Raw genomic sequence first — 25,000 nt, forward strand, 5'->3', positions numbered from 1 at the left:
CCGGTTCATCAGTAGCTCGGTGGGCTCTAAGTGACCCTTCTCACGGGCTTCCCTCTCAGCTGCTTCCCTCTCCTCTGCCTCTCTCTTACAGTAGGAATACCTGTGATTCATGTGCTGTGAGTAGGACCCCGAGTGCGAGAAGCGCTTTCCGCACTTGTCGCACTGGTAGGGCTTCTCCCCGGAGTGCAAGCGTGAGTGCTCGATCAGGTGATGCTTGTGTTTGAATGCTTTCTTGCAAATCTGACACTGGTGTGGTCTTTTTCCTGCGGGGAAGGACAAGAGGATATGTGGGTTACAGCAGCATGGATGGGAGGCTTGTCCACCCCTCGTTCCGCTTTCACTCTTTAATACTCAAGCAACACAATGCTTGAACAACCCCACTTTCTTCTTCCCACCCAACCACCCCACTTTCTTCTTCCCACCCAACCACCCCACTTTCTTCTTCCCACCAAACCACCCCACTTTCTTCTTCCACTGCAGAAGCAAAACAAAAAAAGTAAATTAAAAAAAAAAAAACAAACAAACCCACATTTATGCTACAACTTAGGGTTTGCATGGTGTTGATTGTAGTAATTTTACTCAAGCAGCTCAGGATAATAAAGAAAATGACTCAGAGAGCATCAATGGAAAACTGGCAGCTCTAGCGAGCAGCTGACACCCATGAAAATGTTCGAAAAATATCCCTATTTATAAATAATTCTGCTGACAGCATCACATACACGCCGTAGTTCTTTTCCCGCCTCGCTGAAGAGATTAGCCTGTAGAGAAAACCTTTGTTTCTTGAAGTTTTCTTTGTTATGCTGCTGATGAATAGCAGGAAGCCAACATCTTATCTCTGTGCCTTCACCAGTGGTGCCACGCAGCCGCAAGCCAACCGCTGGCCAACCCTTCCCCACCTGCAGCACCCCAAGGTGAGCCAACACGGATTCCCTTGGGATGCTCCTGACTGGTCTGGTGACAGCAAGAGGGAGTTGGAACTCGCTGAGTCCAGGAGGGTTTGGCTGCTGGCAGGAGGACCTGAGCTGGACACACCCCAACCCACCCTGGGGTCCTCTGCACCAACCCTCGCTGGCAGGAGGAAGCCCTCCAGGACCCAAAGACGTTTTTCCCCCACCACGTGAGCAAATACAAATACATACATCTGCCACAGAAGCATAAGGGGTTTCTAAATAAAATGTTGTCAGCCACTCGCTGAGTGCTAAAGTGGTGTTAAGCTGCAGAAAACAGTATTTCCTTTGGCATTTCAGACAGTTTCGAACCAATGTTTGAAACTCAAAACCAGTGCCAAGCCTAAACACATCTGGTTGATCCCAGGCCACAAATAGCACAGGAATGCCTTCAACACCTTCCAGAACTGCCATACTGAAAGCTTAATTCCAAAATAGAGCTGACAAAAAATACTTGTCAGCATGATGCCACACGACAAAACTCAGCAAAGCATGATGCAACCGTGAGATATCCAGACATAACATATGGTGCAAAGATTGGAATTAGTGAAGACCGATCACCAAACTTAGATTGCAGAAGGCGAAAAATAAAATCAAACATTAGTACCTTCAGCCAGATTTTTTTTTTTTTAAATTTTAGAAATGTCAAATTATAATCTAAGTGTCATTCAGTTGAGTGGTGCAACCATGCAGTCAGATGCCATGCCAATTGGTCATTATTTTATATTTCATGCTATTTTTCATGGATATTAAAATCCTGGTATTTGGTGCCTGAAATGTGGATCCCTGCTTTGCATGTCCTATTGCTAGAGCAGATCATTAGGAACTTATTAGTGAACTGGCCTGATTCCTCGGGCGTATTTATCATACTTAGCTCATGCAGCATGTGACCAGAACAGAAATAAACTTCACACCAGAGCCCTCCCATCCTGTCAGTTGTGAAAGTGTGGCGTTTCTTTAATTTTAAAGAAGCAAGAGCACGGATAGGATGAGTATGGTGGAGTGCCAGCCAAGAGCAAAGGGCTAGGAAGCACCAGCATGGAAGGAAATCCAGCAGGAAAAAATATAAATTCTTTCAGACCACTGAAGGATCTCAACTTCCAGGAAAACTCAAGCTGCTCCCTTATGAACCTGATCTGCTTTTTTTTTTTTTCCCAGGGCGAGAGAGCATGGAAAGTCAAGCATTGAAAAAACTCCACTTTCATAGCAAAGTTGTTAAGAATGAATACCAAGAACTATGCTAATTTTCTTTTTCAATCCAGTCACAGCTACCTTCAAGTCCCACTGTGAAAGTTCACATTTAATAAGGTGTGATTAACGAATCCTCGAGGAAGCCAAAATTGTGTTATGAAATGAAGGAGAGATCTGGCAGCAAGGAAAATACAGGAGAAACCACAGCTAAAGTAACCCAAGTGACAGGGAAAATAGTAGATGCCTGGAAATTAGGGCTCAGACTGCATTTCTTTGTAAAAGAGCTACCTAAGCTTGCACACATACAAGGTTTCTTTTTTCCTTTATTTCTCTTTATACTAAAATTGAAAACTCAAACTTGATATACTGAATTCTAGCAGTATTACTTGTGTGAGCTGCTTCCTAATTCTGCATTTCTGCCAATTTAACCTGTTGGTTAAAAGTCAAGCTAGAAGAAAAGCTCTGGGCTTTGAGCTATAAATGTGTTTTGGCTTTGAACCTCCAGCCCTGACCTAGGGGTGCACCAAATCCAGAGCTGGAGTCAGCTACCTGTGATTCAGGGCACAAGTTTAGCCACAAAGGGGAAATCCCAGAGTCTTAGCTCAGGAGATTTAAGCACGATCAAGTCACTTACTCAAATTAGCTTAAAATCCCAAAGCACTCGGCCTAAGCGCTCTCAAACCCCAGCACTGCCAGTGGAAAACCCTCATGAGTGAGGTGGGAGCTTTCCCAGAGCTACCAACACCCAATGGCATGATGAAGCTCTGCCTTGACCCAGTTGTCCTACTGAGGACCCTCAGAGCAACACATTCATGTCTCCTAATACCTCCATAATCGCTAATTTGGGGTTTTTTTTTGTTTCTCGCAGACTTTCTGCTTTTCCTTGGCACGTTTTTAGTGTCCTCCTCACTGAACTGCCCACATTGTCTCAGTCCCTCCCTCTGACTTACTTTTCCCTAACATCAACAAGCCCAACCCTTGTCTTGTTCCACTTCTCCACCATCTCTTCTCCATTACTTCAAATTCCCTCTTTTTTTTTGATGCATACTACATCTAATGCCCACTACATCTTTCTCTGTCCCATTCCTGGAAGCATTTGAGGTCAGATTTGATGGGGCCCTGAGCAACCTGGTCCAGTTGAAGATGTCCCTTCCCATTGCAAGGCAGGAGGATGAGATCACTTTTTACTGATCCCTTCTGACCCAAACCATTCTATCTATGATTCTCACCCCACAGTTGTGCTACATCCAGTTCCCAGAACTTTTCCTCTCCTCAAAGAGAAGTCAACCACCTCTATTGCTTCTCATCCCACCCTTCCAAAAGCTGGGTGATGTGCTCATCTCTCAGTCTTTGTCTGCTTTTCTCGTCCCTTGCCTGTGGCATTCATGCCATACTCAGAGGTAGCCTGGCAGCAAATCATCCATATTTTAGAAATTGGTTTAGAAATGAGTAGATTAAAATACTTTGTGTTTCCATATTAATCTATGTTAGTACTAAAAAGGCAATGCTAGAACTATTTAGTCTACCACATCCATATCAAGGCCTCAGTTTTGATCTGAGGGAACCTGACAGCTTGGGCAAAGTTCTTTGTTCAGACACCACACAACATACCTTAGCAGTGCTCAGCGTGCAGCTGTTACAACACTAATTGAAATATGTTTTTAAATGTATCGGGTTTCTGAAAATTTGCAGAAGAATTATTTTCTTCCCCTCATGTGCAAAACCCAGTATTTCAGCCTTTAAAAAGGAGTGTTTAATCCCTACAATGTGTTAGTAGGTCATAAAATAAAGCTGCACTAAGGTATTTTACTCTGGGAATGGGGATAAGTCTGCAGTTGTGGGTGGGTGAGGAAGACCTACAGCTTTAGGTGGCCACAGGATCCCAGAATGGTTTGGGTTGGAAGGGACCTTAAAACTCATCAATTCCACCCCCTGCCATGGGCAGGGACACCTTCCACTATCCCAAGTTGCTCCAAGCCCTGTCCAACATGGCCAGGGCCTTACCACCCTCACACTGAAGAATTTCTTCTTAATATCTATAATATCTCCCTAGTATCTAAAATCCTCATATCTAAACCCACTCTTGTTCATTTTGAAGCCATCACCTTGTCCTAGAGCACTGTTGTGCAATGCCACAACATTCACAACATCATTGGAACAGAGATAAATTAAAAGGAACCATATTTGAACATCCCATCCCACAGGTTTTACACAATCTCATCCAAGATCCCCCCTTTGTCATCCATGGGGGATGGATCTAGGAGAGATGGACCCAAGGAAGCTCACAGAAGAGCTCACAAAACACTTGTGTTTCATCAGATGGATGAGTGGCATAGATGCCACATTTTGCAATGAAACTCAATGATAAATCTCTCTTAAATATCTAGAGGAAATGTTTGGACATTGTTTTTGTTTCATTGCAAAACACAGGTTCCCATGGGGGCCAACGCTCAATCTACAGAGGGGAAATTATAACTAATCTGTTTGCAAAGTGTCTAAAATGGCATTTCTGTTAAAACAAAACAACAACAAAAAAAAATCTCTGACAGTAAGTATCTCTCAATCTTCCTGGGCTAAAAGTCTTTGACTGAGAAGCTGTGCATTTCCCATTTGCAGTGGTATAAAAGTCACAAGACATCAGATCACAAGCTGTCACTGGTCCCAGACTAAATATCACCCATCCTTTGCCTAAGGCAAGTGGGTCTCTTTTCCATGGGAGGGGGCCAAACAGAAATCCCACTCTTTGGAGGAAAGAAGGAAACATTTTTGTGACAGTTTGTTTTTATTTTTTTTAAAAGGCAGTTCTTTTGAAGCTGCTCGGGGGGTTGGATGTTAGATGTAGTCCCAATGGAGATGGATTAGTGGCCAGAGCATAGCAAAGTGGTCAAAGGTGCAAGATAAATGCAATTTATATATAATTGCCCAAGCTGCACCTGTTCCATTTTCAATAGGAGACCTTGTCTGCAGAAAAAATTTCACAAGCGTAGAATATATCCTTTTTTTTTCCTTTATTTGAGTGTGAAATGGGGAATTCTAAACTTGTATCAGAGTAAAGCAAGAAAAAATAACCTTTAAATAGCATGTAAATTTTTTATGAATCAAGCTCTAAATAAAGAAAACTCCCAAGCTGGGAATTCAAAATACTAGCCAGAGAGAGCTGATTTGCTACCAGGCTCAAGAACAATATTTAGTTTACAGAATCAATCTGGAAATAAAACTAGTGCTTGCATCAGCATGAAAGCTACAAAAATAAAAAAGAGGTCTTAATAAAATATACAGTGGAAAAGGAAAGGATGAAAGCCCTAGCACAGCTATGAGGCCCTCAACAGCCCACACAAGTAATAAAATAGAATATGATGTAATATAGAACAACAATGAAAGGATTTTAAATTTCTAGGTAGGATTCTGAAAAACTGTTTCCAGCTTTTGTTGCGGAGCAGGCACGCTGAGGGTTCCCTTGTGAAGCTACAACAAAGCTGGTGTGTGGCAGGCACGGGCGTTGACGAGGGCAGAACAAGCACTAACCTTCACCTTACTCCTCAATCACTGGACCAGGAGCCAGGATATTTGTCTATTTCTAGATGCTCCATTCTGTTTGCTCTCCTGCTCCCTCACCCACTCCTGTTTTCCCTCCTTATGGGCAGCACAAAGATTATTTTGCTCGCCAAAGCAGCGATGCTTCGCCACGAAGGCAACCACCTTCTTCACCTTCCGTAAGGAAAGTGTCTTGAACCTTGTGCTAAGCAGCTTGGAAAAATCTGAGATTAGACACATCCCATATTGGCTCAACTAATTTCAGCCTGACCAAATTAGGATGAGTCCATAAGACTCCACAGGAAAATCATGTGAGCACTGAATGCCTGAGCTACCGGCAATGCTCTGTACCCTAATTACAGTACTGCATCCCCTGGCTTTAAGGAAATAGGACCTTGTGAAGCTTGAACTCTAAGAGGGACACATAACTTCTCTCAAAATTCAATGGCATCCCAAAGTTATCTTGTCAGAATTTGGTTCTGCAACAAACAGTGGCCTCTACACTAAATTTCAGATGAGCCAGAATCAATGCAATTCACTCATTGCAATAACACAATAAATTTTCCTTCTCCCCATGAAGCTGAAAGCTATTGCAGAACACCACCAATACTGCACAAATTAAAAACTAATTGTGAAATCTGGGGCCCTTTTTCTACTGTGCTCCAGCTATGGCAGGCATGGTGTACAGAGGTGATCACAGAGCTCTTTGTCCTGCAGCCGGCCACAAGGCCCTACCAAAAGTTCTTGGGTTGACACAAATAACTGGCCAAATCCCTTTCTTCTTGCCCTGGCAGGGAAATTTAGCTACACTGCTATACCTAAAACATTCCTGTTTTTTCCTTTACAACACTTTATTAACAATAAATAATGATTAATGCAGCTCATGTAATTTTACCTGTCAAGGTAAAGTTGAATGAAAGTATTTTAGTTTCAAATACTTTCTCTATCAAATTCTTTAAACCCTTGTTCAATCACTGGCTGCAATAGATATGTGGACCTTGAGAACAGGTGACAAATAAAAATCTGATTGTCTCAAAGTCCTAATAAAACACATATATTCTTTTTACACAGAAAAAATGAGATTGGTATAAACAACATCCATTATTTGTGCTTCTCCAGGAAAGACAGAAAGTGTTCCAATTCCTCCTAAACTATGTTTTTAATGAAGCTACAACAGGTCATGATCAGCTGCTCAGAAAACAGCAACACCCTCAGAAAAAAGGTTTTTTCCCTTTTTAGGTTTCAAAGAATTGGTTGAAAAACCTGGGCCTGCTCTTACAATGACCCCAAAGGCAAAAGAGTGTGTTACTTTCAATTCCATTCCTTCCACTGAGCATGGATTGCAGTTTCACACCTATGTTATTAATGCAATTACAAGCTCTGCCTGCAACTATCAAATTAATTTGAAATTCACTTAAGATGCACCTGAGCCATTAACCAGAGTGCTAGTGCAGTATCAGGTGTTTGGGCTTTTCAGAGCTCCCAGCCACTCAAACACCACCGCGATGCACTGAGGCTCCGTAAAAGCAAACACATCCTTGATAATAGTACTTCCCACTTTATCCAGCGAGCTCCATCCCAGCATTTCATGAATTAATATTTACAACACCCCAGAGAGGCGGGCTGGTATCATTTCCCCCAGTTTCAAAGATGGGCGAAGGTGAGAGAGAGCTGAAGCAATTTGCTGTAATTCACAGAGGAAGTCTGTGGCAAGGCAGGGGAAAGCCTGTGCCTCTGCCACAAGACCATCCTTCCTGTCCCTGAATGCCAGGCTCCAGCCTGATGATGTGCTGTAGTTCTAGCGTACTAAATCTGACACCCTATGCATGTTCTGGATCATAAGGCTGAGTCCCATAAAATTGATGGACGTGAAGTTGAGAAGCCAAAAGGGACAGAGGAAAGAAGCAGGAGAAGAGTTCCTGCCTTGCAGCTGTGTGGCATTTTTCTAGGCAGTAGGTTCCCATGCTACTTCAAGACCATAACATATTTTTGCTATTACGAATGCAGTTTATTTTGCAAATCAAGGTGATTGCACACATTTCAGCTTGTCAAATTTTCAGCCTTTCAACCATATGTCTGTCGACCTTATGGACTACCAACTTTATGGGATTCAACCATATGTCCAGATCCTGATATATATGAAGGCCAGTTCTAACATAAGAGCTTTACAGTAGTAGTGTAGTAAACCATAATGTTTGCAGATGGCTGTAATAAAATCATTCAGGAGAGGAAAGGTGCAGGGACGTAAAGCCTTCAAAGCTTCTTCTACTGAATAAACAATTTGATCTGAATAATGTAGTGGGAAGCACATTCCACCAATGAACTGGCTGATCTAGTCCAAAATGTTGCTTTTAATTTTCTTTCCTAATCCCACGTGTATTTTAACTTCCTTTTGTATTTTCCTTTGTGGGATTAGCTTAAATTTTGGAAGAAAAGTGTAAGAAGGAAAAATAACAAAGTAAAGGGTTTTGTTTTAAAGGCACAGTCCACTTCTGAATTGTAAATTTTTCATCTGTGAAATACCAAAGGGTTATGTGGGGCCTGGAAGATGTATTAATAGAGAGGTATAAGGTTTTTACCCTCACATGGTGAGATTGAAGGATGATGTGACTTGCTTCATTTCCTGAAGCGGGACTCAGCTTTCAAAGTTAAGGAAAGTTTCCTCCTGAGTAAACTTTTTCTAAATCTAGGAAGTTGGAGTTTGGTTTATGTCCTGCTGCACAATAATTCAGATGATAATTCACATTCCCTTTGTCCAACATAACTTGATATCTCTATTATTTGGGAAGCTCCGGTCCCGTTTTCCCCTAACTGAAACATGCTGAGGCGATGTGTGGCCCTCAGAGAGCTCTGTCCTGGCTGACAGTGGGGAAGGGAGCACTGTCTGTAAGGGGAACCACGGCCAACATAGGTGTGACGGAAGGTCTTTTTCAAACCAAAGTACTTTTTAAGCTGACAGTTCATGGTGAGCTTTGGCGAGCTTCCTTGAACTAGACAAAAATCACTTCCTACTCAGGGAAGAAAGGAACCTTCCCTGGGTATTAACTGGGAAGTGAAAAGGTGAACTGCAACCTGCTTGTGCTGCTGGTGTGCAAAACCACGGTGAGAGGAAACCCCCCGAGCTGTTGAATTTCAGATAATTCAGCCAGAGCCAGCTCTCATGCTGCTAACGTCAGTGGAAGTTTTCCTATTGGATTAAACTGAGCAGGGTCAGATAGTGTCTAAGAAACCAGAAATACACTGTCAGTCTTCCTTCCTGTGCCAGACTTCGTGCTGACCACGTTGCAGCTGTTTCTGAGTGCTAGGGCCTGTCTCATTTCAACAGGGCTTGTCCTGGGAGATGCTGATTGCCACAAGTGCCATCGCAATCTGCACGAAATCCCGCACAGCACCTACCGACATTCACCCCATTGCACCCACCTGTCCTTTGCCATGCAGTAACCATTAAGAAAAATTGAAAAAATAAGTCAAAACAGGGCAAAAGAATTTTGTGAAAGCCTCAGCACCTGCACAAACACACTCATGAAAGACTGTGAAGAACACAGAACAACCCTCAGTCCTGCCCTCGGTGTGCGCGGCTGCCCTACCTGTGTGCTCGTATTTGTGTCGCAGCAGGGAACTGCTCTTCTGGAATGTCTTGTCACATAAGTCACATGCATACATGCCACTTTCTGTCTTCTTGATCTTCTTTCGGGACAGACAGGAGTCGGAGTCCGTCATGTCGTCGAGGCCGGACATGTAGTCTGGGGTTCCATCAAGCAATTCTCCCTGTGAGGGAACCACTGGTCAGCCACAGCCACTTCCACCACCAATCCTGCCCACCAACCATCCCAGGCAAGTTAAATCATGCCTTGGTGGTCCCTCTTAGCTAAGGAATATGAATAATGAAACTACAGCTGATGGAAACTATGAAAATAATGAGGAGCGTTCTGTGCCTCAAACCAACTTTCTGTCTTTAAGCACTTTGCAGTAGTATGGTTTGCACAAACCAACAGTATTTACTGTATCAGCATTAAATATTTCCAAGAAGAAAAAAGTGCAAAGGGGAGGCTCTCCATGGCCAGCAAAAGGTATTGTAATATTTTACAGAGGTAAATGTAAGCAACAGCTAGGGGATCATTCTTTTCAAAACTCCAAAACTTGGATACATTCTGTATCTGTGGAAAGGTTTTAATTGAATTTTATATTTAGGTACAAATGTTATTATTATGCAATCCATTTAAATGTATGTCTCCCGACTAAAGGCCTCAAGCTATATTTTTATATTTAATTTTGTAATTTGAAATAGGGAATATTAATAACACTTTTTATCAATGTTCTATCTATGTTAAAACAGCCTTCAGCATTAAGCAATAATGAATGTGGATCAGTAAATTATTAAATTTCTTGATATTTATTTTGTCTTGATCCAAAGAGAGTGCAAACTTGCATGATAACATACATTTCCATTTGCTATCACACAGTTCAGTTTTCTTAGACTAGGTTTGCACTAATTAATATTAGAGAAGATTAAATAGGCTTAAATACATTTACAAAGAGGGCAGATGTACTGTAAATTGGAATAGTGGAACAGCTGTTATGGAGGTGCAGTGCTATTTATGCTCCTATTGTGCAAAGAGGGATTACAGTCTGTAATGTAAAACTATACCTGATTTTCACATTTGAAACTATAAAACATTTACTAGTCAGTAAAATTACTAATAGACCGTAATAGGACATGGGGGAACAGGCGCAAATGTAAGAAAAAATTATTAATCTATAATCAGTTAATCTCATTTAACTAAACTCTGTACGTTGTATCTGAATATACCCAGCAAAAGGCTATAAAAGTACAAGACTTCTGTGCTCTTCACTGCAGGCATGCAAGGGACAAAATCCTTTGCTACACCTGCACTGGCTCTGGGATGACCTGAGGGGAGGATTAAGGGTTCTACCCGGGCATGAAGTGCTGACCCACATTACATGTCCAGGGAAAGACTTTGTCTGCGATTAAGGGCCCTGGCTGCTACCTCTCCAAATAATTTCATTTAATCTCTGGGGTTTTTTCAAAGCTGTTCCAGATGACTGGCAGGATTAGAGGACTAGGAGTCTGGGAAGAGCAGTAGGTGGTCCAAAGGAAGGGGCTATGGGTCAACATTTATCATCCCCAGACATTCGTGAGAAGAAAGGACAACTTTCCCATGGATGGTGGGTGAACAATCCCCCAAAAATATGGAGAAGGAAGCTCTGAAGGCTTTCAATGGATTACAGTGTCTACAAGGCTGTATGAAGCTGCTCAGAGGGATACAACTTTGTGTCCATGCGTGCTGGTGACTCCCAAGGGGTCTCCCACTGATCCTTTTCTCCATGGGGAAATGTACTTTCCCTACAAAATTTCCCTTTTTTTTCCCTCTATGATAGGATTTTTCAGGATATTATTATTATTATTAATTATTATTATTATTATTATTGTTGTTATTATACAAATCTAATGAGGAACATCTGATCTCTTAACAGAATAAAGGTCCCTACGCCTGTTCAAACTAATTGGTACTGCTTCTGAATCCAACTAGAGGTACTCTAAAGGTAACTGCGGTTTATTTTCCCACCTTACCACATCTTTCCAAGCTCAGACTTAAACAAACTCTGCTAATTTTGTTGGAAATGTTGATTATAGCTTTGGGCTTTTTCTTCTGTGAGAAGACATATCACAAAATACTACATTCTAGCCTTCTGAAGGAAAAAACAGTTGAAACAATTTACCTGAAATCCTTGTTTCCGCTGGTACTTTCTCCTTTGCTGCATATCGGCAAAAGTAGCTGCTCCAGTTGGGTAGGTATAGGCCATATGTGGTAGGAAGCTCATCTGATCTAGTCCTGGGTATGGTCGCAGCCCAGGAATACTGGTCTGGACTGGTGGCATAAAAGTGGCTGGGGGAAATGCGCTCTGTGGTGGAAGTGTTGTGTATAAAGGTTTGGCACTAAATGGGTTCATACCAAATACTGGGTTAGTGCTTTTATCCAGATTATTTGAATTAGAAAACTCCTTCTTGATAAAAGTCAAGTTCAGTGGCTCATCTGAGTTTTCAGATGATGACGAAACACTGTTGTGTTCTAAATTTACACTATTAGATTTTGTTTTGTTCTTTGTGGCTATAATACTTTTGGGTTCCTTCATTTGTTTTGGTAAAGACAAGTCCAATGGCTCAGCCTGAAGCTCCTCAGAAGAGAAACTGTTTGGAGTGTAAGAACTACTGTGGGAGTTTTTAGAAGATGTGGAAGAAAGATTTAAAGGAGAAGGAGTATTGCTCCTAGAGTGGTCCAATTTATCAACTGGCTTAATATTGGTAAAATGAGGAGGTTTTGTTAGCCTGAGAGGAGTATCACAATTAGTAACACTGTTATGGAGTTCAGCTATAGATGGTGAAGTTATAGAGTCCACAGGCTTTATTGGAGATCTGGCTGACAAAGAGTCTTTAGTGGGAGTGTTGTTGGTGGCAGCCAGCGCCACCTTGGCACTGGCCCTTTCCAGTGATGGTGACCTGGAACTTGAATACTGGTAGACTTTTCTTTGTTCAAACCATTCCTTCACAAATTCCTGAGGAAGGCCAACAGCAATGGAAATTTTCAGTAGTTCATCAGAGTTGGGTTCCATATTCATAGCATAATATGCTTTAAGTACAGACATGTGGTCCTTGTATGGGTTGATGGGGCTAGTCATTCCTTTCTCAGAAAGTACTGATGACAGCAAGAGGGTTTGCTTATCAAACACTCCAGGTTTGTTGGGAACCATGTTCTCGTGAGGCTGAAGGACTGCCTTGATTTCTTCGTTCATTTTGCACAGGTAACGCTCATGCTGATGCAACGGAATGGGACCAGGAAAGCTTTCTTTACAGAACTGGCATGAAAATGGAGTGGACACATTGTGGTTCTCTATCATCTTGTCTTCAGTTACCAGGTCTATTAGGGTTCGCAGCTTCTCTTTTTTAATGTTATTGAGCTGCCTCCTCGAGTCTGTGGTCAAGCTCTGGAGGCAAGCTTTGGCTTCATTGACTTTCTCTAATGTATAGTCAATAATACTTTTAGTGGCACCATTATGACTTACTACTGGAAGACCCACGGGGGGAATATTGGGGGAGGTAACTCCTTGTTCCTCAGCTTGAGAGCATGAATCCTTCATATGGTAAACCTTCAACTTGGAGATCTCTTCAGCCTTGCAGTCCATTTTCTGCCTGGAAACCGTGTTGTCCACAATCTGTAGGACCTTCTGCACCTCGCTTAAATTGCTGCCTACTGCAGGAAACCCGAGCAACGGTGCTTCCATCCCTACACCTAAGTGCTGCATTGGACTTTGAGCAGACGCGTGAACTCCTAAGGGGCTGGTTGCTCCAAGTCCACCATTCATAAAAGGACTAGTTGCACTAAACCCATGTGAGGCCATAAGAACCTTGTACTCATTGAAATCTAGTGGTTCTGTTTTAATTTTCAGTAGGCCTGTTTGCTCAGACATACTAAGTGGTTTGCCATTCTCCAGCTTGTTTCTCAGCTGTGTGATGGCTGAATTAGTAGGAGAGGAAGATACAGAGTTAGGAGAAGAACCCGTCTTGATATTGTTTCTCATTCTGCCATTTACAGAGATTAGACCAATACACTTCTTGCTGCTGATGTGCGAACTGTAGGAGCCAGAATGGGAGAAACGTTTCTTGCAGTTCGGACACTCATATGGTTTTTCACCTAAAATGATAATTAAAACCAAATGTTAATTATCATTCTTGCAGCTATAATTGCAAGCGATCGCATTTGATATCTAACGGACTGTCTTGTGTATCCAGTGATTAATAGTGAGGGAAATATTAATTCTATGAACGTGGCCAAAACACCACCGCTGCTTTACCCTCTTCTTTCTACAGGTCTAGAGGTCAGTTTGAACCCAGGGTCTCCAGGGTGTGAGATTGGCTCCAGACTGACCAGGGCAAGTCACAGGTAAGTACCCTGTGGGGAAGGGAGTCAAATCAAAGACTGTTCAAATTTGATTTGACTCCTTTCTTTTTATTCCTCCCCAAAAATGGAATTTTCACTGGATGTGAGCACCAGTATGAGAAACTGAGTCCTGATGTTAGAACCTCCACGTCAGTTTGTGCCTGGGCAGAGCCTGGTGACATTTTGTGTGCTGAATTCTGCATCAAGCAGGAGAGCCAAAACGCCCAAGTCATTCAATCTGAGATGCTTGGCAGTTACTCGTTATCTGAGAATATGAGTTGTATTTCACTCGGGGGGACTTTTTATTTTGGAAAATATAATGGACTCTTCAGGTTCCCGCTGCACAGCAATGAATGAACGCTTCTGAACTCAAACTGCCAAACAATCTATATTATTTGCAGGAGGCTTTACTATTTCCAAATCTTTCAGCGAGACCGTGGTATTAACAGCATGATAAATGAGGATGACTCAGATATCACTTATGAAATACCTTAGTAGCTCCAAGAAGCCAGAAGCAGAACTGTGTAAATTTTAAGCAGTCTTTAAAACTCAGCTAATTAAACAAAATGCAAATGAGCACACCAGCACCTCCGCTACTCACCACTGTGAATTCGCAGGTGTTCCTTCAGATGGTGTTTATATTTGAAGGCCTTGCCACACTCAGTGCATTTGAACTTGCGATTGCCTGCTCCTTGGGTCAGCATTTGGTGCTGGGAGGAAAAGAAGGGGAAAAAAAAGAGACACCAACATGAATTTTATGCAAGAGAAACCATGAATTTCAAGCTTAAAAAACAAAAATTAAATTAATGTGGCTCTGGATTCGTCAAGCGGACCAAAAGGTCTGCATGTACATTTATTTGTCTCATCAGTGTTGCAATAAAAATCAAAATGTTGGCAGTAAACCGAAACAAATGAGAAAGTACTTTCACATGAGCATTCGATATTTGCCTTAGAATTATTTCCTAAGTCTCTCATCAGAAATGTGTTGCTTTAAGGTATCTCACGATGAGAGAAACAGTTTTATAAGAAGATTTGTGGCTCTTAATATTCCTAGCAGATTCTGAACATGTGGGACTCAGCTTGTTTAAAAATTCTGTTTACTGCATGTGGAGGAAAGAGAGAAACACTGTCGTTAGTGGCATTTCGTGTAAGATTTAATTCATTATCAAGCAGGAGAGACTGCGTCTGCAGCATAAGCTGCTGCTGGAAATGTTTTTTAAAATCACAGAGCAGCAGGAAAGACTTCAGCTACCTTTCGTGCCATGTTTTCCCCCACTGCTCTTCTAAGGGACGAGGGAAAGTTGAAAGTTAAAAGTGGTGTAAAGATATAATCAAAGGCAGCTGACCTTTTTGCAACAAGCAAGGAAAGCCTCATGACTTTGAATTTGGAGAGAAAAAAAAATTAATTAAAAAATAATTATCTTGATAATCATGTATCCAACCACTCTGGATGCTCAAGGTAGGAGGTCAGCCTTTTGCAGGCAGCCACAACACAAAAGACTTCTGCAGGAGCAGGGATGGGGGGAAAAAAGGGGGGGCAAAAAAAAAAAAGAAGAAAAAGAAGAGGAAAAAAAAAAAAAAAGGCAGCGCCGAAACGGTATGACAACTGCGAGGGTGTGCTGCCTCTTCCCACATTCCTGGCGAGACAGATGGTGTTACATGGGACACAGGGAGGTTTGTTCAAACAGCAGCAACCTTCAAAGATCAAGCAGAGCCCAGCCCGCCGCGCGCCATTGAGGGACCCGCGCTCATATGTTGCTGAGTTGCATAAACAAACAGCAACAGCTGTTTTGTCTCCCCCCATCGCCCTCCGAGGACTACTATAAACTTTAGTTGTGCCACTGTTAATATGATACAATCATTTTAATTTACTAATTGTAAATGCCATGAGCAAATGAGGGGACTTTTCAACACCAAAGCTACCATTCATAATGCGCCAGTACCAGCGCGCTCTCGCATGTGAAATTTCAGGCGGTTACGTTGGATAAATATCCAGGCGGGTTTTGTTCCCTCCCCTGGTGTTTTTAATGATACGAGGCAAAAGGAAGAGCCTTACGGTGGATCAGGTTAGGAAAAATATACATGGGAAAATGTGTTTGTCTACTGGAAAAGCCATGGGAAGGGAAGAATAGGAGAAAGCGCTATGGAGTCATTTATATTGATTTAAGATCGAGCAAAAGATACGGTTCTCCTAAAAATGCTAATTGCAAAAATCGCGTGATTAAGAAGATGTGTGTTTGCCCAACTGAATTTACCTTATGCTGAGGAAAACCTACCAAGAGAAATCCAGCTGATCGTGATTTTCAGGTTTTAAAGAAAAATAAATATGGCATAAAGCCTTTATAATTTGACACAATGCACACATCTATTTATTCAACTTTTAACCACGCCATTTGAGTTTCCATTACAACCCTCTTTAAGATGGGTTTTCAGAAGTAATTCTCCAGCAAGGAGCAGTTTTTCTGCTGGTGTGTAAGGAATTTTGTGGCACAGGTCTATCACCAGCCCATCTAGGAGCACTAGGGAAGCTCAGTCACCTGTTTGAGATACACAGCATTTCCTTAAATGCGGCACTGATATAATATTACACGTACCCCATCGAGGAAAAAACGGCTTTGATTTATTGCAGATATGCTGCCGGGCTATACAAATGAGAGCAATGCCCAATTCTAGTGGCACAATCACAAATGATAGCCTATGTGTACTGTCGGAAGAGTTCTTCTCAAAATGTGTAATTATGTCTAACAAACGATTATACAAAATACGCATAATTTCATGTGATTGAAAAGGTTACTCAAAAAGTAATGAAAAAATATTAGCGGATCTTTTAGTATGTCTTGGAGCTCCTATTTGCAACACTGCAAAGTAAAACTAGGTGAAAAATGGAATTAAAATTGCTGAGATGTTTAATAATGTATAATTAAAATGCTACAGTTTCATTCACTTTTTGAGGAACATAAAAACGAAACTAAAGTCAAGTTAAAGTGCAAATAAAATTTTTAAATTAGAAATTAACACACTCATTCGATCGTGAACATAAGACTATTAAATCATATTAGAAGAGACCATCAAAAAATCATTTAGACCTCAATTAAAGCTATTACCATTAAAAGATCTGCATCTTCAAAATGCCATGAAAAATTAATAATGATTGCCAATCAAAGCAATATCGTTCCTCTAAGGGGTTATTACAGAAAGAAATCACTTAAAACCAGCCCCCCACCTGATCTGTCCCTGGCTTGTGTGTCACCATATGCCGCTCGAGCTGGGTGCGGTAGGCAAACGTGTAGTTACAGAGAGGGCACGAGAAGTTCTCCTCGTTCTTCTCGTGGCGGTACTTGATGTGCTCCTTGAGGGACGTCAGGCGCTTGTAGCCCCGGTCGCAGTAGGGGCAGGTCAGCAGTTGGGCGAAGGCATCTGGAGTTCCAGGTGGCAGGTCTGTGCCCCGGGATGGGGGGGGAAAGAGAGGCAGGCCAAAAGGTCAGCAAATCAATGGCAGCTCATGGGCTGATTGCCCGGGATGGTATGAGAGGAATCGCCGCAATCTGCTGCCCGGGAGGGAGGGCGGCGGGAGGCAGCGGCACCCGCGCACGCCCACGGCAGACTCGCGGGGCCCGCACTGGACCCCGCCGGGACATTAATTATGGGCATCACTCCTCCCGCAGACCTGGCTGGCTGGAAAACTAAGAAATACTTTCCCTGATCAATTGGCAATTTGCATTCCAGCCCCAGCTCGTTACGTTACTTATGCCATTGACCGAATCCTTCCTACTGACTCTTCTCCAATTATTTATCAAGGCACTGGAGAGCAATAGGCAGGGCTACACGGTCTTTTGTTGCGTTAAAACTCCATTAAAACTTCCCAAGTTCCCAAGTAGAGCAGCAGCCTTTCTCCGGTTTAAACTCAGCTCTTCAGTTCACCCTCCAAATAATACAAATGTGCTGACTAAAAAATCACAATACACTGAAATTACAGCCCCAGTCTTTGCTCATGAAATTCCATGCCGCTGCAGCTGTTCTTCAATTTTTAAGGTAAACACCCAGGCATGTAGTGCATTTATAATTGCAACAGCTGCACGAGGTCAGGATACTGGCTAAAAATGAATTACAGCCTCACCATTTTCTTCTTGCCCATTGGCCTCTGGAGTGCCAAGGCGAGACAGTTCCTCAGGGGCTTCAGGGTAAATAATGGCTGTGTCGCTGCGCTGCAGGTACTCTGCTATGCTGACTGCATGCCCATCTCCTTCCTCCAGTTTCCTTTTGGCAAAATATTCCTCAAAGTCCGACGTGCAATTTGCGTTCTTCACTAAAATGAGAGAAGGGGGAAAAGAAAGGGTGGTTGAGTGCATCCTCCCGGAGAGCTCGGGTTGATCAGCAATGCTACAGGTTGAGCAGATGTACTGGAGCTATGAGGCTGGAGCTGCAGCTGGATCTTTGCTCCCCATAAAATTAATGTGGGCTTTCCACCAGCGTGCATGGAAGTAAGGGCGGGCAGTTAAATTAACAAGAACACGGGCTCTACGGGGCAGCAGGAGAAGTTTATGAGGCTTGGGTAATGCAGGTAATCTTTCATTGCTGGAACCTGAACAACCTTCACGGGGCTCCTGGGGGTCCCAGGGCTTTTGGCGGGAGCACAACTCAACCTACAGGACTGAGCTCAGCTGCCCCTGGATCCTGCAGACCCCGAGACAGTCTCCACGTGGGAGATGGTGGTTGCAGGTAGTAAAAGACCAAACTTTTCTGAGACAGGTCGTGCCTCAGGCTGCTCCTTGTCAGGCACAGGAAGAAAATTGCTCACATCTTCCCCCCCCTTTTTAACCTCCCTTAAAAATTAACTTATAATGGGAGAACAGATTGTTTTAAAAACTTATTACTTCATGATTTCTGCAACAGAACCACATGGTTTAGACCATAACAGGATCACCAAGCCCAAAACCACTCTGGCAGTCTGTACAAGAGTTTTCCTTCTTTTCCTTAAATGTAAACCCAATATTTATTATCCATGCAATGTCCATGAAACATAATACACGCTCAGCCACAAAGCATCCTGTTACTAAAAATGTGCTTCTCTCCTCCATATATGAACACACACTGAAAAGACCTTAAAAACTCTGGGGTGTTATAGACAAATAATAATATAGTTATACTTGAAAAGAAAAAGAAGATTATGATTTTCTTTCTTAAAATTGTTTTTCTTTTTTTATTAACAAGTCCTGGAAGACACAGCTGGTGTCAGGAAACTAAAGATATTTGTTTTAAACTGACTATAAATGAAAATAACAACTTATGATTGATTAAATTTTTAATGTATTTCTGCTTAGGTGAAATAAGAAAATGAGACAAGGCCATAAACTATTCTGGAGTCCATGTAAAAGTAAAATACTAAACAGCACGATTCTGCTCGCAGTGATGCCAGGGAGCAATATGGAGTAAACACATGGAAATCAAGGGGGTTATGGTTTGTAACCACTGGAAATGAGAGACTAACCAGCTCATTGGTGTTTAGAAACAGGTAAATGCTTTGCTTCAGTTTCCTATGAAAATGCAAGGCGGTGATGCCGGCAGTGAAGACGAGACATGACCTCTGACTGGGGCACAACTGGGAGGCTGCAGCACCTGATTTGAAGCGCTGATCTCGGCGTCATCGATAAAAGGAGATATCCGTCTCTGTAAACCTCATCCCTTTAGCCGATAAAATCAAATCCTCTGGCTGAGACAAATATGCCCTATTTTTCATATCAGCTGAGCAGCTTCTCAACCGTTGTGCAGTATTTTAGTGACAGTGACCAAATGGCACAGGGCATGGGACCCTGGTTTTGGAAGGAAACTTCTGCTCCTATCGCAGTGGTTTTGTAGGGAATAGCTACGTCACCACAGAGTTCCTCTTGGTCCTTTTGCAGCTCCTGTTACCATTTGTTATTAGCATGAGAAAAAATTCTCCTCTTTCAACCCCAAAATAAAGCAGCTTCTAGAGAAGGGGAGTATGAGTGTGGAGAAGAAGAAAGACTACTTTACCTCCATTTTGTTCTGGGAGAGAAATATAACAAAATGGTGGTTACTGAGTACACCTAAGAGCATCAGAGTAGGCGTAGGACTTTTTGTTTTTATCAGAAAAAAGCTGAGGCTTTACTTTCTAAGCTGTGAATCTAACTTTTCCTTCCCCTTTTATGCCTAGATCTTCCAAGTGTTACAAGATCATCCACCCTCTGGCTTAACACTACCCAAGCCTCACTCCTCTTGTCTTAGCAATAGATGCGAGGAAAACAAGTTTATTTTTGCCAAATCTAGGCCATGAGCCAATAAGTTCTACCTGTGAAGCAAGGAGGGGGAGTTTTTCTCCAGAGAGAAGAAATGGGATGGCTCCATGGAATGGTTCCATATGTCCCTTTTCTCCTCCAGGTAAACTAGGGGCACTTGGAGTTTGCAATGGCATTATTTGTAGGATTAAGATTAAAACCACCAAGCAAGGCCTGAGTTAATATTAGGAGCCTCCATTCCAAACTCAGACCCAAATTCTTCTTTCCTGCCCCTAAGTCTATCTGGAAGCTGATCCAGCAGGCTGTGGAGGACTGCTATGATATTACCAGCCTTGGTTTACTAATTCTCAGGATTATTTAGCTTCTATGTCTGTACATGCAATCCAGGAGCTAAAGCAAATGTTTATGTCTACATTATAAACCCCTAAAAACAAGGGGATTTAGTGGAAAAGCTGATAGATCCTTCACTGAACAATACAACCCGTGCTGCAATGCTGCAGATTAACACAAACACTGATGGGTGACCATGTGGGTCTGGCTTCTCACTAGCCACCTTACTGACGATTTAGACCTGGCTGGAACCTCACCCAGTGGTACTAAAAAGACCCATCTGACAACCATTAGGTTTCTCTCTTGACTTCTGGATGGAAGACTTGCTTCCCCCCTCCATGCCCTGATTTATTTTCCATGCACAAAGCCATGCCCCCAGACTCCTTGTGGGATGACACTGCACATCCCCTCCTGTGAGGCAAGAACTTCAGCAAAATCTATGGTGGGTGACCTCACCAAATAAGCCTTTTTTTAAATTAATTATTGGAGCCTGGAGAGCACAAATATTTCCAGCTCCAAAAGCTGATGTGGCTGTGTCACATAAAAATAAAACACATTAAGGAAAGCTATCTTTGGAGGCATTTAAGACCTTTCAAGATAAAGTGGGAGAGAGGTCCAAGGAGCTTGGGAGACCAGTTATTTTGTGTGGGAACTCGTCCTGTGAGATGGTGATAGCTGCCCTTAATCGCAAACAAAGCTAATAAAACCACAGCCTTCATTAGCCAGGAAGTGAGAGGCCCCCATTGGTACACACAGATTACAGCCTGAAAACGGCCTGTCCTCCAACCTGCCAAGTTTTACTTCTGTTTTCCTCCCCCGAAAGTTTTTCTTTCCCGTCTTTAAATTATGTTAAGAGATCTTTACTTGAAGTTTGTCAGATGTTAGCGATCGAAACCAGGAAATTTTTTCTGTTTGTTTACAGGGATTTTGCTAATCTATTCTCTGCAAGCATCCCAATTGCAATAACCATAAAAGGTAGAATAAAATAAACCACAAGAATTTCTTCATCCACATTTAAAAAGCTCTTCTGCTAAACATAATTTTCAAGTCACCATTGCAGAAATCCTCAGAAATATTTACAAATTCATTTAGCAGGACCAAAGTCTTAAATTTTCACCCTAATGGTCACTTTTGCTTTTTCACTATGAAGCCTCCACGGCTCATTATAAAAATGCAGCTGATTAATGTATGGATAACAAGATTTCTATTTCAAGTACCACTAGGAAGTGGCCACTCTGACAATAGCAGAATAATTTAATAATGGAGACCTTTTCTTTCAGTTCTCTTTCTCTGCTAACGATATTCTGCAGTGAATTTGATGCTTAAAATGCATCACAGATATTGCATGCACCTTCAGAAACTTGGTGGTTGGGTGCATGGGAGTGAGGGAAAATGTTTCTCCTGTCTCTGTGTTGAGTCCAGGTCATGGAGCACTGTGAGATGTGGGGCCAAGAAGGAGACACACATTGTATTGAATGAGACAGAACTCCCTGGCCTGTCTGGAAGAGCCCATATTTATCTGTAGGATGCCCTAAATGGCTTTAGGAGACCAGGAAGTCACTTTTGAATGGCTTTTGCTGAAGAGGGAGTCACTGATCCAAGTTTTTCATTGGGTTGAGTCTCAGCCTCACCTCAGCTATTTTACTGAACATCAGTGTTAAATTCCCCTATAACCTGCTGGGAAAAATTGAGGCCAAATACTCAAGACAGTCCCAAAGGCTACAGTGAGGCTGAAGAAGAAAATGTTGAACATCTCCCAGACTATCCACAAAGGATCTCCAATGGCTCAGGGACTGATTTATTCCTTTTCCTCATCAAATAATGGTTGAGGCACCTCATTGGGCACAAAGGGAGTCTTTCACTCTCCATAAAGGATTCTACAGGTTCTCATGGCATCTTTCACTCAAGATGAAAATATTGGCAAAGACATTTAATTTATCAGATTATTTGATATGACTAAATAATCTGACATTGCTCTTAAGAGACTACAGAGACTGCAGCAATTAAAGAAACATGTTCTACCCAACCTGCCGAGGCATCAACCTCTGCTGAAAGAGGCTCTGAACACTTCAGTGACAAAAGATATGAATTAAACCCTTGCAGAGCACTAGGCAACTTGTGTTTTTGGACCAAGCCTCCCATTGTACCTGGAGTAAAGAGGAGCCCAGGACTTGCACAGGACATTTGGGGAAGAAATTGCCAGGAGCAACATCCAGAGAAGCCCTTGCATTTTAAATGCAGACCACCTAAATGCAAAGCCCTCCTTGAGCCACAAGTTTGCAGTGCACCGAGCTGGGTGTAAATAAATAAGGAGTAACCCTTATTTTTTCCTTGGAAAACTGATTTCAGTAGGGGCAGGACACCCCAATGACCCCACTCAGGGTTAGCAGAGGGGCTGTGCCAGGGCTTGATGGCACCTGGCCCCCAGAGAGGTTTCGTGAGGCCAGCAATGAAGATGAGACCATCAGATAGTGGAAGGGAAGGGACTAAGAGGACATGAAGTCTTCCCCTTCAAGCAGACCACATTGCAAGCATGAAAGAGTCAAGGCCTGTTATGGGAAGGAAAATATGCGCAAAGGAAGTCACACGGACTGATAGGGGACCTCAAAGGCTCTGGTAATGGTAATTCAGATAACCATCAAGTCTTATTTCTGAATCAGACGTCTTTTAAAGTCCGGCTTCTCCAAGTGCTTAGCAGAGTTTGGCACTTTATTACCGTCTCCTCGAAATAAAATAAGCTTTTGAGATATATATATAGCCAGTTCTGCACAGCAACATCATTAAGTACATATGTAATGATGAACTGTGCCTCGGTGCCACCCTCCTTTCATGCATAATAAATCTAATGGATGAAGAAAGCAGTGACACGGTTTTATTTTCCTATTATTTTCCCCCTCAAGAATGATAAAGTAAATTTCTTGCGTTGCTTAATAAGAGCACTGGGGTTTTATGTGGGTGTTACCAACATTAGGAAAGTGTGAGTAATAAAATCCTTGTGAGACTTTGGTACCACCTTTTACTGTAATATTTGTGGAGAATATTACCTATGAACGAAATTTCATAATGGAATGCATAGAAATGTACTTATACTAGAAAACTCTTCCTTTTAGCTCTGTGAATCTATCTGCAACGTCTCAAATTGTGACAAAATGCAGAGGAAACATTGGGTGATGCATGGCATTCAGCTGTGCTGAGGATGGAGTGAGGCCTTTAGAAAGAACATAGTAAACCCCTGAATTCATTTGGATTAGAAAACAGCAACAGAAACCTTTTGCCAATTTGCTCTGCTACGGAAAAAGAGAGATGGCTCAGAGGTGATGCCTGCTAAATATCTCTGTCACACTCCTTGTGCTACCAAATGTATTGATTTCTAAGAAGAGGGGAAAGAAAGAGATGTGAAAAGTGGGAAAAAAAAAATAAAAGATTAGCCAGAAACATTATAATCTCATAAATATGCATTTAAAGTGTGTGTGTCTGTGTATCTATGTAAGGGGTTTATGTGTGTCTTGCTGAAAAGATGTTTTCAGTCTCTGAAGTAGCTCACTCTGTGCACCACCCAAATCTGGGGCTGCCAAGGAGGGAGCACCCCATCCTCATTATCAACCTCTTCCTACAGTCTCTCTCATTAAACAGCTCCTGTATCTTGGCCCAGCTACTTTCAACTATCCAAGGTTCACCCTGGCTGAGAAAACATCTCCTCATGCTGCTGAGAACTATTATCTCCCAAGGATGCAGCTACAAGGAGCTGGGGCTAAAATGTTGTGGGACACAGAAGGGGCAGCAAGGACTTTTCACTGCATGACTTGGTCACTGCACTCTCGTGATCAAGCTGGGGGGAAAAATTAAAAACCAGGAGAATTATGTCAATAATTCCCAATTTTTTTAACTGAAAACAAGAAATAGATTGTTTTGTCACTCTCACTCTCCATGCACAGCTAGTTCTACGTGACCTCAGAGAAAAGTGATGCTCACACCATGCAAAGCCTTACCTGTACCATTGTTTCCGGTGGTCTGAATTGTGGCTTCAGGCCCCATAGTGTCATAATCTTCCTTCATTTCTTCTGTGAAATAAAGCAAGCACACTTTTAGCACTGGCACAGTGAATGGCACACAAAGTTGGGGAAGATCCCGCTCAGGGAAGGAGGAAAAAAGGGCTGTTGTGGACCTCCACACAATGGCTTTGTTCTGGGAAGTGAATGAGTTCAGCAGTGCTGGAGGGACGAGAAGTTATTTACTTTAAACATGACAGCGAGTGGTGGAAAACAGAACTATTTGTTCAGAGTAAACGAAGGGCTTTTCCCAATATCAAATCTAATAAGCAGTCGGGTGAGAAAAAGGGATTTTTTTTTGTTCTTTTTTTTTTCCTACTTATTTAAAAGAAATAATCAGTTAACAGATGCTGTGAGATCTATACCTGGAAGAAAATGCAAATGCAGAAGGAAGATGCAAGAACTTCTTGTATCTCCCTTTCTATCTATCTATCACCACACAGATCTGTGCTGTCACTGTCATTTTAACCTCGTTTGAGGCACAGCAAGTATTGAGTGGTGCAGAAATGTGACAAATCTTCAACTGTGGGCAGCTCTCCTCTGCCCCTGCTACTTGTTTGCATCTTCTGTGCACTGACAAAGTCTGCCTTTATGGCCATAAATTGGGTTAATTCACATGCAAATGAGCATGATACGTGTGGAATTATTTACTATGTATTCTTATGGATCAGTTTGCTTTCCATGAACTCGGGGGTTTGGAGTGAGTAAAAATAGCTTTCAGAAGAGGCTCCATC

General features: G+C 42.3%; 1 protein-coding gene across 1 annotated transcript in view; it reads right to left on the reverse strand.

Moving 5' to 3' along the window:
* Positions 1–25,000, reverse strand: part of ZEB2 (zinc finger E-box binding homeobox 2) — a 110,813-nt gene that overhangs the window by 1,753 nt on the left and 84,060 nt on the right. The window contains exons 3-9 of the mRNA XM_085067156.1: positions 24,207–24,278; positions 17,748–17,936; positions 16,854–17,068; positions 14,232–14,340; positions 11,415–13,384; positions 9,260–9,440; positions 1–263 (exon numbers count right to left, since the gene is read on the reverse strand). The exon at positions 1–263 is cut by the window's left edge and continues 1,753 nt beyond it. Coding sequence (XP_084923282.1) covers positions 1–263; positions 9,260–9,440; positions 11,415–13,384; positions 14,232–14,340; positions 16,854–17,068; positions 17,748–17,936; positions 24,207–24,278 — 2,999 coding nt within the window. The remainder of the gene's footprint in view (positions 264–9,259; positions 9,441–11,414; positions 13,385–14,231; positions 14,341–16,853; positions 17,069–17,747; positions 17,937–24,206; positions 24,279–25,000) is intronic.

This window comes from Lichenostomus cassidix, chromosome 7, assembly GCF_008360975.1.
Source record: "Lichenostomus cassidix isolate B80296 chromosome 7, HeHo_3.0, whole genome shotgun sequence".
NCBI lineage: Eukaryota > Metazoa > Chordata > Aves > Passeriformes > Meliphagidae > Lichenostomus > Lichenostomus cassidix.